Source organism: Salmo trutta, chromosome 3, assembly GCF_901001165.1.
Source record: "Salmo trutta chromosome 3, fSalTru1.1, whole genome shotgun sequence".
Lineage (NCBI taxonomy): Eukaryota > Metazoa > Chordata > Actinopteri > Salmoniformes > Salmonidae > Salmo > Salmo trutta.
Genome location: NC_042959.1, coordinates 66,967,933 through 66,981,329, shown reverse-complemented (window position 1 = coordinate 66,981,329; position 13,397 = coordinate 66,967,933). Strand labels below are relative to the sequence as shown.

The following is a 13,397-nucleotide window of genomic DNA, read 5'->3' as shown; positions in this document are numbered from 1 at the left end:
ATTCTTGATACACATGGGAAACTGTTGAACATGAAAAACCCAGCAGCGTTGCAGTTCTTGACACACTCAAACCGATGCGCCTAAAACCTACTACCATACCCCGTTCAAAGGCATGTGTTTTGTACACTCAGTGTAGACAGGCTCATTCCCCCTTAGCCTCTGCCCTTGCTTGAAGCACGGCTGGGTTCTGTTACCTTCACTCCCTACTAGACCAGTTGACGTGGGACATGTTGACACATCTGGTCCGGCATCTGAGCCCTGAGAACGCCTCCCCTCAGATGCATGTCTATGTTGATGCACAGTGACGTGAGTATTTATTTTCCCATTAACTGCAATTCCAAAGACACATACCATTTGACCATGTAACACTTTCTATGTGATCTTATTGGACTGTGGACTCTGAGACCAACATTTGGGGTAAAACACTCAAATCCACACAAGAATTTGTAGGTTTCTAAATCTGCCGTCTGGAGCAAGTGTGCACACAAACGGCGCTCAAACATGCAATGTGTGTTCAATGTTCATCTTGGGCTCAGAGTCCACAGTACAAAAATACAAATATTCTCTGCGATTACATAGGAGTTTGTGTCTTTGGAATTGCAGTGCAATGTCTCTCCCATACTGGACCCAGTGCTCTTCAAGCTCATCCTGTAACTGACCAGGAATCAAACACGGCTCAGCAGTGCAATGTGCTCAGAAGGAGACAGTGTTAACATGTCAGGCTAAAGGCTAGCGACTTGCACTGACGGCTAACATATGTACTCATGTCTCAGGCAAGGAAACATTATCACGGCAACAGAAACAAAAAATGCTTTGCACAATTAACCATTTAATCAAACATTGCTGTTCCATGGACCCTATCCGATGGAAAAATATTGCACTCGCAGGTATCCCCTATGCTCCCAAAGGAAAGTGCACAGTTCACACTGAATCCTGTCATCAGTGGGATTTTCTGTTGACAAAGCTGTTTGTTCCAACAGTAAACCATGAGTAGTGTGTTCAGCACCCTCTAAACCAGACAGTCCATGAAAACCACCGCAGCCACTATAACACACATCTGGAAGGAGTCACACTGATGGAAATGGCCTGGGGGTCAAAGGGGCAGGGGTCATGGCATAAACGACTGACACCCAGGTGCTGGAAACAGTCTCTATGGGAGGAGTAAAACAAGCCATCAATTGAGTAGGAAAATGTGTGTGCGAGCGTGTGTGTGTGTGCGAGTGTGTGTGTGTGCGTGCGTGTGCGTACGTGCGAGCGTGTGGGTGCATGTGTGTGTGTACCTGTTGTATTTCTCTGATGGTGTTTTGGGGTTTTTAACGAAGTTATGACTTCAGCTACTTATTCATTTCCTAATGGCTGCTATGTGTTACAAAGGAGGGGTGATAAAGTATATTCTAGAAGTGATCTGGATGCAGCACTGTATTCACTGTGGCATTAACCAGTGTCATGACGTTGCCCTCTTTGGACACAGCGAGCACCATCCCCCTACCTCTGCACCATCTCCCTCTGTCTCCTACACCCAGGCTGCTGTGGTCAGAGAGATCGTAAATTCCTGGAGGAGACTATCTCCTCATGGTCACAGTATAGAGAGAGAGTGAGTTTTCATATAGAGAACAAAGGAATTTCTTCCACCTCACAGAACTGGAGGGCTGAACAATATTTATGTTCTGGAGAATGTAAAAAAGATCGGTGAAGAATCCAGCTACGAACTGGTCCATTTGGTACAATTTTGTGAAACTCATGAGAGACAATACCGCCACATTACCATAACCATGTTTATAGAAGAGTCTCTGGAATGAGACTTACATCTAATGGTTGTATAAAATGAATGAATAAGGATGAAGCTATTTGTGAGATGATGGGATGCTATGTAATGATGTTAATGTGAGAGAATTGTATTTCTGTTTAAAGTTTCACTAAGTCATTGGCACGCCCCCAGGGGCACAGACAGGACCTGGCGTCATGAGACAGCCTTTTTCTGTGTCCCGAATAAAACCCCCACCTAGGTTTTCTATCACCAGACCAGCTTACCTCGATAACGAGAGGGCCAAGGTTTGAGAGGAGACCAAGCTTACCTCAATTACGAGATGGCTAAAGGTTGCAGACCATGCATTTCTCTTGCTGAACTTTTAACCATACCACATGGTTAAACTCTTAGACTATCGATACCGACAGAATAAGAACAAGTCTTTGATATTAATTACTAGTCTGCAGCTAGGAATTCGGTATCATTGAACGCGAAGACCGACAACCGCTGAAACAGCTATTCTATAACAACATGAATGAATGTTACTCTGAACTATCCATTCTAACCACAACACAGAGAGAGAGAGAGAGAGGGCGGACAGACTCTCCAACAGAAACAAACTTTTCAACAGAGATCCCGACGACACATTGAGCGTAAATATATATATTGATTGCAATTGTTCCCGAATGAGTGAGCGTTCATGTGCAAAGGATTAGCATTTCAATTGTTATAATATTCACCTCTGTAGTGTCTCCTCAGATGACCCCCCACTCCCCTTTTGTCTAACAAGCCGCCATACCGGTTTAGCCCACTAGGGCACATTCTCCTATCATTTCCTTGTAAACATATCTACTGTTTGTTATGCATTTCTGTGAATTACTTAGTTAGTAAATAAATGATTTAAGACAATTGATGTATGGAAGACTCATAGTGAAGACTGGGTTCATGCAGATAACCAACAATTTACAACGTTTGGAATGAGACTAATGTGAGGTAAATAATAATTCATTAATTCGAAGACTAATTGATCAGATATTAAAATATCTGAAAGTTATATTAGGAAAATTATAACTTTGTAATCTGAATATTTTCCTTGGTGCCCCGACTTCCTAGTTAATTACAGTTACATGATTAATCAGTTTAATCGCGTAATTATAATTACAGAGAGTTATTTGATAAATAGGTCTTCAGTTTTAATGATGCCAAAGACACAACACCAGGGCTCTGACACTAATCTCTCTGTGTGAGATACAAGACAGAGCAACTTATGGACAGATACATTATCTTCAGGGAAAAAAAGTGTTGAAAAAGCTCTACGCTGTAAAATAACCCCAAACCCCTCCCTTGCTTGGTATTAACAGGCAAAGCCAGGTCATGAGAAGCTCGCTTCATGTGCCTGACATGTTTCAAGACTGGCTTGACTCGGGGCTGTCTAAATGTTACATACAGTACCTCCCACTCCAGTCCATAAACAGTGGGATTCCCCTTTCTAATGTAATTCAAGGGCCTATCATTACATCGTCAGGCATACCCATGACCTGTCGTTGACCCTTTAGAGGTCAAGCTGTGTGCGTCCCTAATTCTCCACACTTTTCTCAAATTGTGCACTTGCACACACCCCCCACGGAAAAGTGTGGAGAATCGGGACTAAGGCACAGTCATAGATGGGAGATGGTGTCGCAAGCTGTCAGCTATTTTAAAGTGCTGTAAACACAAGGCCGTAAATGTATAGAAACAGTTCAAAACGTAAAGCATGTCAAAAGTGAGAAAAAGAAGAAACCTGCACACTGCTCTTGCTAGTATCACTGCTCTTTATTAAGCTGACGAAAGCCTTGAGGCTTCCATCAGAACACTACATTGTGTTGCCTGACATCTAGATGACATTCTGGCAGGTTAGTCCATCAGCCCACTACATTGTGTTGCCTGACATCTAGATGACCTTCTGGCAGGTTAGTCCATCAACCCCCTACATTGTGTTGCCTGACATCTAGATGACCTTCTGGCAGGTTAGTCCATCAACCCACTACATTGTGTTGCCTGACATCTAGATGACCTTCTGGCAGGTTAGTCCATCAGAACACTACATTGTGTTGCCTGACATCTAGTGAGCATCACTGATACTACAACATAAACACAGTACAACACATCATCAAATAGAGATACATGGGGTAAAATGGAATGAATATTATATTTTTATAGCAGTATTGATATAAGGAAGAGATGCCATACCTCATCTAGTAAATTGTGTAGCTATAATTTACATGCATAGGTTCCTACTGGGAACTAGGCTAGTGTTGAAATGGAATGGGGGCGTCACAGGGAACTATGAAGGAAGATAGTGAAGCTCAATAGACACTTATGCGACACTGGAGGGAAATCAGCATAATAAGCTTGGTTTTAGCCTGTGTTTTAGTCTTTTTGTGCCATCATGCCACTCCTCGCAGTTGCCACTCTGTCACCGAAAATGTCATACTTGTCGTTGAATATGTCGTATGGGAGATAGAAGGACCAAGGCGCAGCGGGATTGTGGACACTCATGTTTATTACTGATTAAAAAAAACATGTAAGGTATCCACTTGAGAAAAAACAAAACAACAAACAATACTCACAACAGCAACAGTGTTGCAGGCTCAAACAAACGCAGTGCACACAACAATTCCCCACCACCCCAAAGACAAACACACACACCTATATAGGACTTCCAATCAAAGGCAACTATACACACCTGCCTTCAATTGGAAGTCCCAATCATCCACCCAACATTTAACAAACACAAACCCCCTGCCACATCCTGACCTAGACAAAGCAATACGCCCTCTGCTGGTCAGGACGTGACACACTCATTGTCATGCATGAAAGAATAGAATAGGCAATAGCCCACACAGGTCTGGGACCAGGCTAGCCTGGCTTGCCAAGCCTAGCATTCAATTACTTTGTTTTGAAAGTTGGGTTTTTAATTAAATTTCGAATAATATATGCCATTTAGCAGACGCAATAATCCAAAGTGACTTACAGTATGCATTCATTTTTTATATATGATTGGTTCCGGGAATCGAACCACCATGCTCTTCCAACTGAGCCACAGAGGACCACATTTAAAAAAATGTAATACTTGAAAATGCTTGTCTTTTCTTACTAGCACAGACTTTGCTGATAGATGCTTTATCGAGAAAAGTTTTACTTGCAATGACTTTGATGTGTGGTTGTCTTACCTGCCTTGAATGCACTGACTAAAGTTGCTCTGGATAAGAGTGTCTGCTAACTTACCAAAATGCTAATGTATTTTATATTGAACATTTTCACAGTGTCAAAATGTGGATAATACATTACATTTATTATAGCGGAACACTCTAACGCTGCGTTTATAACCAATTGGGAAGGTGGTATTTACCACATACGACTGGGGAAACTCTATACTGAACAAAAATATAAACCCATGTTTCATGAGCTGAAATAAAAGATCCCAGAATTTTTTTGGCACAAATTTGGTTACATCCCTGTTAGTGAACATTTCTCCTCCTGACAGGTGTGACATATTAAGAAGCTGATTAAACAGCATGATCATTACACAGGCACACCTTGTGCTGGGGACAATACAATGCAACACAATGCCACAGATGTCTCAAGTTTTGAGGGAGCGTGCAATCGGCATGCTGACTGCAGGAATGTCCAACAGAGCTGTTGCCAGAGAATTGAATGCTCATTTTTCTAAAAACGTATTTTGATTGTCTGGGCCTGGCTCCCCATGGCTGCACCCCTGCCCAGTCATGTGAAATCCATAGATTAGTGCCTAATTTGTTTATTTAAATGGACTGATATCCTTATATGAACTGTAACTCAGTAAAATTATTGAAATTGTTGCATTTATATTTTTGTTCAGTACACTTGAACGCCCCTCGAACTGGTAATTTGTGAAAACTCCTATATCATCCCTGAGCGCCAACTTCTCCCACATGCTGATCTTTGACATCACCAGCATTTTCAGCAGTTTAATGCAACAACAAAAAATATTATTTATAAAAAGCAATCTATTAATATGGTTTTTGAACATTATATTTTGTTTGCGAGCATGATAGCTGTACTTTTAGTTTATGGTTGACGCAGCTTGTTTGACATTACACAATCGGCGTTTCTCAACAAGTTAAAATCACGTGAATGCATCCAACTAGTATTTACTATCGAGAGCATCCTGACTGGTTGCATCACTGCCTGGTATGGCAACTGCTCAGCCTCCGACTGCAAGGGACTACAGAGGGTAGTGCGTACGGCCCAGTACATCATTGGGGCCAAGCTTCCTGCCATCCAGGACCTCTATACCAGGCGGTGTCAGAGGAAGGCCCTAAAAATTGTCAAAGACTCCAGCCACCTTAGTCATAGACTGTTCTCTCTGCTCCCGCATGGCAAGCGGTACCAGAGCGCCAAGTCTTGGTCCAAGAGGCTGCTAAACAGCTTCTACCCCCAAGCCATAAGACTCCTGAACATCTAATCAAATGGCTACCCAGACTATTTGCATTGCCCCCCCCCCTTTACACTGCTGCTACTCTCTGTTATTATCTATGCATAGTCACTTTAATAACTCTACCTACATGTACATAGTACCTCAATTACTTTAACTAACCGGTGCCCACTGTATATAGCCTCGCTATTGTTATTTTGCTGCTGCTCTTTAATTATTTGTCAATTTTATTTCTTATTCTTTTTTTTCTGTATATTTTTCTGTAATTATTATTATTTTTAACTGCATTGTTGGTTAGGGCTTGTAAGTAAGCATCTCACTGTAAGGTCTACACCTGTTGTATTCGGCGCATGTGACAAATATAATTTTATTTGATATTACTCAACAAGAAATAACCACTTTCCCCGCTTGGTTATGAACACAGCACTATATCAACTGTCGATACTTGATAATGGCGCCAATGAGAACAAAGAGGGGGCGTATCCTAAGTTTAAAAGTGAGGTATTAATCATCTCATTGGTTGACCTGTATTAAATGACCACGCAATCCTGACCAATTACAACTACCACCAAGCCATATTATGTAAATTAGGGCGGTCCCTGTTGAATGGCGCAATAGCTGGCCCAATAGCATGATTAAAAACAGAAAAACGTAATATTCATGTAGAAGAAGGCGTGTCTTAGAAAGGGGGTTGGGTGCGAGGTAACATGGTGGTTTGGTTATCGCCTATCAGCCATAGACAGAAGAAGGTTGGAGTGACTGAGCGCTTGAGTGGTCGGCTTTTTATTTTCATTTTTCCTTTGATTTTGTGCTTTCGTTTGTCTTCAAAATGGAGATGGAGAAGAGGATCAGTTTGGAGTTGAGGAACAAGACCCCGGCCGAGGTATAGTATTGTCTTTATTTATTTATTTCCTAATGCATTTTGTGAAGGAAGACGACTCAACCATGGTGGATGCGAAATGACGATGCTCGATACTCTTTAGCTTGCTAACTTATATTATACAACTGGTGTGCCAACAAAATATCTGATAATAAATCACATATGGGTGGTTAGCACAAAGAGGATGCGATGGAAATCGATTCGGACTAAAATAGGATCAGAACCTTGAAGGTGGCGCGACTTGCTCTGACTGAGTTAGCGCTACCAAGGACATCAGCTAGCTAGCTACATGTAGCTAGCGCCAATGCTGGCTAGCTAGACTCCTAACCGGTAACGTTAGTTAGTTCATGGAGTTCAAGTTTTCCCAACCCAAATAATGGCGACGTTAAGAATTAGCAAACACTATTGGTAGCCTACATGGACTTTAGTAGCCTAGCTAGTTAGCCAGCAATGCCCTATAATAAATTATCCTTGGATTTGCTAGCGTAGAGCCGACCAGCTCCACGAGTTGTTTTGAAGAACACAATGGAGTTGTTTGCGGATACTGAATAGAAGTGGCTTGTGTGAAAGTAGTGTTTATTTGGTATTTTAAACAGCGTGCTAACTGAATTTGCCTAATCCGCAAATACAAGGTTATCAATCACATGGGTAGTTACAATATGTACCTATCTTTGGAATGCATTTCATGCAACCTATGCGCCCGCGTGGCGTTTTGCAAGGTAAAGTTGTGCAGAATGCCGCCCATCGTTGTGCGGATAATTACTTTGTAGCCTTGCGTTCTTTAACACTTCATCGTGCATCAAATGTTGCATCGGTTGATACGAAGTTGAAGTTCTATGAAAGTGTTGGCCAATTGCTATAGGCTGGGCCGTTGACTTTGTAAGGGTAATGAATCGCACATGATCAATTTAAACCTCACCAAGATATGTTACTTTATGGCTAGCTAACTACGTCCGCTAGTAGCTAGTGTTACTTTGTAACGTTAGTTAGCTATAGTTCCCGCGACAGTAACAATGAATGACGTCTCTGGCTGGGGATAGTGACCGCGCGCATTCTATGATCATGAGCTAACTTTAGTATGATGAGGGGGAGTTGCAGGCAGGAAGGATGTTGACATTCTCTAGCGTAGTTCAAAACGAATACTAGTATGCTACGTCATTTATTCATATTCTCTATTTCTTGCACAATATAGCAACAAGTTCATAAAAACAAACTCAATGATTCTGTTCCACAGGTGGCTGAGCTGGTGGTGGACAACTGTCGGTCCAGTGATGGAGAGGTGGAAGGGCTGTCAGATGACTACAAGGAGCTGGAGTTCCTCAGCATGGTCAACGTGGGGCTCACCTCCCTGGCTAAGCTGCCCTCCCTGCCAAAACTGCTCAAGGTGAGCATCCTCTTCTGTCCAAGATCTTATTTTGCCACTGGTCATGGAGATGTTAAGATGGTTCACCCACATAAAAATAAAATAATACAAGTAACATGTATTAATCTGTCTAGCCACATACTATAGTAGTCAAGTGGACGACGCATAAGATATTAAGCAATTATTAGAAGTATTTTTTCAGATGAATCAATATCTGTCCTCTTCAGCTGGAGATCAGTGACAACATGATCGTTGGAGGCCTGGACCAGCTGTCTGAGAAGTGTCCCAACCTGACGTATCTCAACCTGAGCGGCAACAAGATCAAGGAGCTCAGCACTGTGAAGCCTCTGGTAAGGGAACCCCCAACAAAGTACATTCCACTTACTGGATTCCAATCACAATCATTATTACAGAATCTTAACAGCAACATTGTGATTGCAGAAAAACCTGAAGAACCTGAAGAGTCTGGACCTGTACAGCTGTGAGATCACCACTCTGGAGGACTACAGGGAGAGTGTCTTTGAGCTGCTGCCCCAGGTCACCTTCCTGGACGGCTATGACCACGAAGACAACGAGGTGCCAGACTCAGAGGCTGACGATGGTGAGCAACGACGGGGCTGGGAGGGGACGTGTGCCCTTGTCCTAGAGCATTACAGAGAATTAACCCAATGTTGTCCTCCCCACAGATGACAACGAGGGGCTAGACTCAGAGGCTGATGATGGTGAGCAACAGGGCTGGGAGGATAAACTTAAGACATGTGCCTTCGTCCTAGACCATTACAAAGAATTAACCCAATGTTGTCCTCCCCACAGATGACGAGCACACAGCCGGCCCCACCAGAGATGGGGACGATGACGAGGATGATGAGGGTTCCGAGGGCGAAGAGGTGGGACTGTCCTACCTGATGAAGGATGGCATTCAGGTAATCATTCATCAAACCCATGTGCAGCGAACATTCTGTCTCTTAGAGGATACACACCAGACGTCAATTTACATTTATTTCCTGATTCTACACATTGACAAAAGGCTAGTGATTACCACCCTTGGTGGTGTTGACAGAAAGCAGATGTTTCAGATTGTCGGGGATGGAGTATTTTCAACCTATGTTCCGTTTCCCCATAAAATAAAGTAGGGACTCCGCTCAGGCATCTTTCTCCACCTGCTACGTTAGGTTAGGGGATTACTGCAGCCACCTGCTACGTTAGGTTAGGGGATTACTGCAGCCACCTGCTACGTTAGGTTAGGGGATTACTGCAGCCACCTGCTACGTTAGGTTAGGGGATTACTGCAGCCACCTGCTACGTTAGGTTAGGGGATTACTGCAGCCACCTGCTACATTAGGTTAGGGGATTACTGCAGCCACCTGCTACATTAGGTTAGGGGATTACTGCAGCCACCTGCTACGTTAGGTTAGGGGATTACTGCAGCCACCTGCTACATTAGGTTAGGGGATTACTGCAGCCACCTGCTACGTTAGGTTAGGGGATTACTGCAGCCACCTGCTACATTAGGTTAGGGGATTACTGCAGCCACCTGCTGCTTTCTAGCTGTTCATGTTGATTGAAATGTTCTGGCCCTAGGATGAGGAAGATGATGATGACTATGTTGAAGAGGAGGAGGAAGAGGATGGAGTAGGAGTCCAGGGAGAGAAACGGAAGAGGGATGCAGAGGACGAGGGAGATGACAGCGATGGAGATGACGACTAGCCCCTCCTGTAACAGCATGGGATCACAACTAGGCTAGAACAACAGGAACAGGAAATCGTTTGTGAATAATTTTTTTTGTATACCATAGATATTACTGTATAATCTAAGTGTTTTAATTTGTTTTGTACATGTTCCATACAAAAAGGAAAGCGGTTTAGAATTATAAAATGGAATGTGGTTTTCTAACATGACAGATGTGGGGAGGGGCTATAGCGTTCAGACAAGGTGATGTTTGAGAAGTTGTAGTGGCCCATTTCAACTCCATCTGGTTGTGATTGTCTCCTATGCCATGTTCTCCCAAGACTTTAGTTGTCAAGCGAAAAGCTCCATGTTCTGTCTGGTTGGCTCATAGTAAGGTTTATATGGGAGGAGCTATAGGAGGACAGGCTCATTGTTATGGCTAGACTGGAATCAATGGAACGGTGTATATATATTTTTTTATTCAACATTTATTTAACTAGGCAAGTCGGTTAAGAACAAATTCTTATTTACAATGACGGCCAAACCCTAACCCGGACAACGCTGGGCCAATTGTGCGCCACCCTATGGGACTCCCAATCATAGCCGGTTGTGATACAGCCTGGAATTGAACCAGGGTCTGTAGTTATGCCTCTAGCACTGAGATGCAGTGCCTTAGACTGCTGTGCCACTCGGGTATCAACCACATCAAACATATGGAAACCACACGTTTGACTCGGTTCCATTCCAGCCATTACAATCCTCCTGTAGCTACTCCCACCAGCCTCCACTGGTTTATATGTAGACACGTGGCCAACGAGCAATGTTTAACAGTGACCCGGGCAGAAAGGAACCTTAGCGAGTCGTTAGCCCCTCCTATCTGTTCACCTACACTATATGTACCCTACCTGCGCTGTATTGTAGGGGTTGCTGACTGTTTCCTAAGTACTTTGTTTAGGCCCTGGGATTTGATACCTTTAAAGTTTGTCCGGTCGCAGTGTCATCAATTCACTTTTAATTCCACAATCAAACAGCCGACTTGTAAGTTTTCTTTTTTTAATGTATTGTGCTAGGGCTGCAGATGACTCTGGGCGATGTAGTTTTCAGGTCTCTGGGTAATGTAGTTTTCAGGTCTCTTACTATAGCTCTGATCGTCATCAAGGAAGCCCTAGAGGTGTGTTTTTAAAGAGCTAATTCGTGTTCAGGCTACACTGAGTTAATTCTGGACCAGTTTAGTGGCATTCTAAAGCTCAGGTGGACCCAATCTCTGAGAAGGACCTGGTGATAAACAGGTACACAGTTAATGGTCTCATCTGTCCTGAATCCAACTTGGTACCCTGGACTTCTGTCATATCCCAATGGAGAAAAAAAACAAACTTTTATGCCTCCTTTTTGTTTCTGTTTGGAGTTTTAGGGTTTTACTGTGCAAGAATTTTAAACTTGTATGACTATGTAAATAGACCTTTTATCTTTTCTGTGTAGTATTTGCTTTTCTTTTTTTGTAAACATGCAATATCTCTGTCCTTTATTTTTAATAAACACAAAGCACGTGTCAGGATGTAAAGCTTCAGACCCCGACGCTCAACATTGTTATTTTTTTGTCTTTTTTGCCTCAGCTGTTGAAAGTCATGTTTTGGAATTTATGTTAATTAATCTTCTGAAGTGTTTTTAAATAAATTCTGTTAATTCTTGTTATAACTTTTTTCAATCAAGTTATTTAATGGGCATAGTACTAACTTTGACCCTCCAGATGAATAACACTGTTTCTGGTCACAGGTCAGTTTTATTCTGATATCTAATGGATGTGTAACCCATCAGTAGGTCTGAACTCTGAAGAGAGGCCAGTTGAAGACATGAACCAGGTGGTGGTGCTATAGCCCGTATTTTAACTTTGAAAGCCCAGAAACCTCAATCCTGGCAACATTCAGCTCTGACACTTCATTATGTTCTGCATTGGATTTGGGTGCTGAATGAAACCTAAAAGCCCCAAATACTTAACAACGTAGCTAGCTGTAATTTTAATCAGGTCTTTTTTTGTTGAATTAAGTTTTAGATTTCAAGCGGCAATTGGCATTTGAAGCTAACAATGCACTCCCCTTGTTTTGGTCAAAAGCTGAGGGATGGGGCTGGAGAAATGTCACCACTCAAATTCATACAAAGCTAAGGATCATCCATAATATCTAAATGAGAGTTTTAGCTGTGTTTTGAGGCTATATAGTTTGTTAATCAACATTGTAAAACAAGCTATTTTGGGTTCTGATGGGGTACAACAGTTGAACTAAGCTCATCAGTCAAGTTATATTTAAGCAATAAGGCCAGAGTTATGGTTTATGGCCAATATACCACTAAGGGCTGTCCTTATGCGTGACGCAATGTGGAGGTGCCTTATTGCTATTATAAACTGGTTACCAACGTAATTAGAGCTGTAAAAAAAAGTACATTCCAAAATACTGGAAGATTGTTCAATTGTTTTCATGTTGCACAGCACAGACGTGTTTGTTTTGATAAAATCAGATTTTGTGTTTTAGACAATCATATGGGGGGGTCAAACGACATTAGGAGGGCTAGCTCGGAACTGCCTAAACTGGATTTTAAAGAACTCATTTCAACTCTGAAAGACTTCAAAAAGCAGGTGATTTTTTCAGGCCCAGTGCCATCGCTGGGCTGCGGTAGCAAAAGATTCAGCAGGCTACTGGCATTACAGTATAAAAGCTTTGTTGGCATAACTTTTATAGACAACTTTTGGAAACAAGGTGCTCTACAGGAATGATAGAGCCCATCCAAGTCATCTTGGTGCCTGGGCCCTTTCCTCGCATTTCAAAGCCGCGTTGAGACAATGACTTATCAGGGACCCAAGCTACTATTGTGTTGCTGAGTTGTAGTGCTGCTGCAAATGTACATTTTCCCAGGGGTGTTGGCAGTCACAATGTAAGTAACCAAATTTATGTTACTCTAAATGCTTCTGTCAATCCGACAGCTATTGTCAGCAGTAATCATGTGCCTGTGAGTTATACTGTTAGCACTGAGATGTTTTGCCATAGCAAGAATCCCACTAAACAGTGAACCCTATCAGTTCTAATATAAATATCGCTGTCATGTCTTCCTCTGATAAGAATCCCAGTAAAGCAATACAAACAATCAAGATTCCCAGAAAAGCTAAAAAAAATGGCCCACATTAACATACACTGCTCCAAAAAATAAAGGGAACACTAAAATAACACATCCTAGATCTGAATGAATGAAATAATCTTATTAAATACTTTTTTCTTTACATAGTTGAATGTGC

At 42.3% G+C, this 13,397-nt stretch overlaps 1 protein-coding gene across 1 annotated transcript; it reads left to right on the top strand.

Moving 5' to 3' along the window:
* The first annotated feature begins 6,869 nt into the window (after nucleotides 1-6,869).
* Nucleotides 6,870-10,297, top strand: LOC115184946 (acidic leucine-rich nuclear phosphoprotein 32 family member E-like). Its single transcript, XM_029745532.1, has 7 exons — nucleotides 6,870-7,086; nucleotides 8,318-8,467; nucleotides 8,674-8,796; nucleotides 8,888-9,047; nucleotides 9,133-9,168; nucleotides 9,260-9,369; nucleotides 10,028-10,297. The coding sequence occupies exons 1-7, from the start codon at nucleotides 7,033-7,035 to the stop codon at nucleotides 10,151-10,153; spliced, it is 759 nt and encodes a 252-aa protein (XP_029601392.1). The 5' UTR covers nucleotides 6,870-7,032; the 3' UTR covers nucleotides 10,154-10,297.
* Nucleotides 10,298-13,397: the final 3,100 nt, after the last annotated feature.

Coding starts and splice junctions, on each gene's coding strand:
- LOC115184946 (XM_029745532.1), top strand. CDS start 7,033: ATGGAGATGGAGAAGAGGATCAGTTTGGAGTTGAGGAACAAGACCCCG. Junction 8,797..8,887: donor TCAGCACTGTGAAGCCTCTG/GTAAGGGAACCC, acceptor TTGTGATTGCAG/AAAAACCTGAAGAACCTGAA. Junction 9,169..9,259: donor AGACTCAGAGGCTGATGATG/GTGAGCAACAGG, acceptor TCCTCCCCACAG/ATGACGAGCACACAGCCGGC.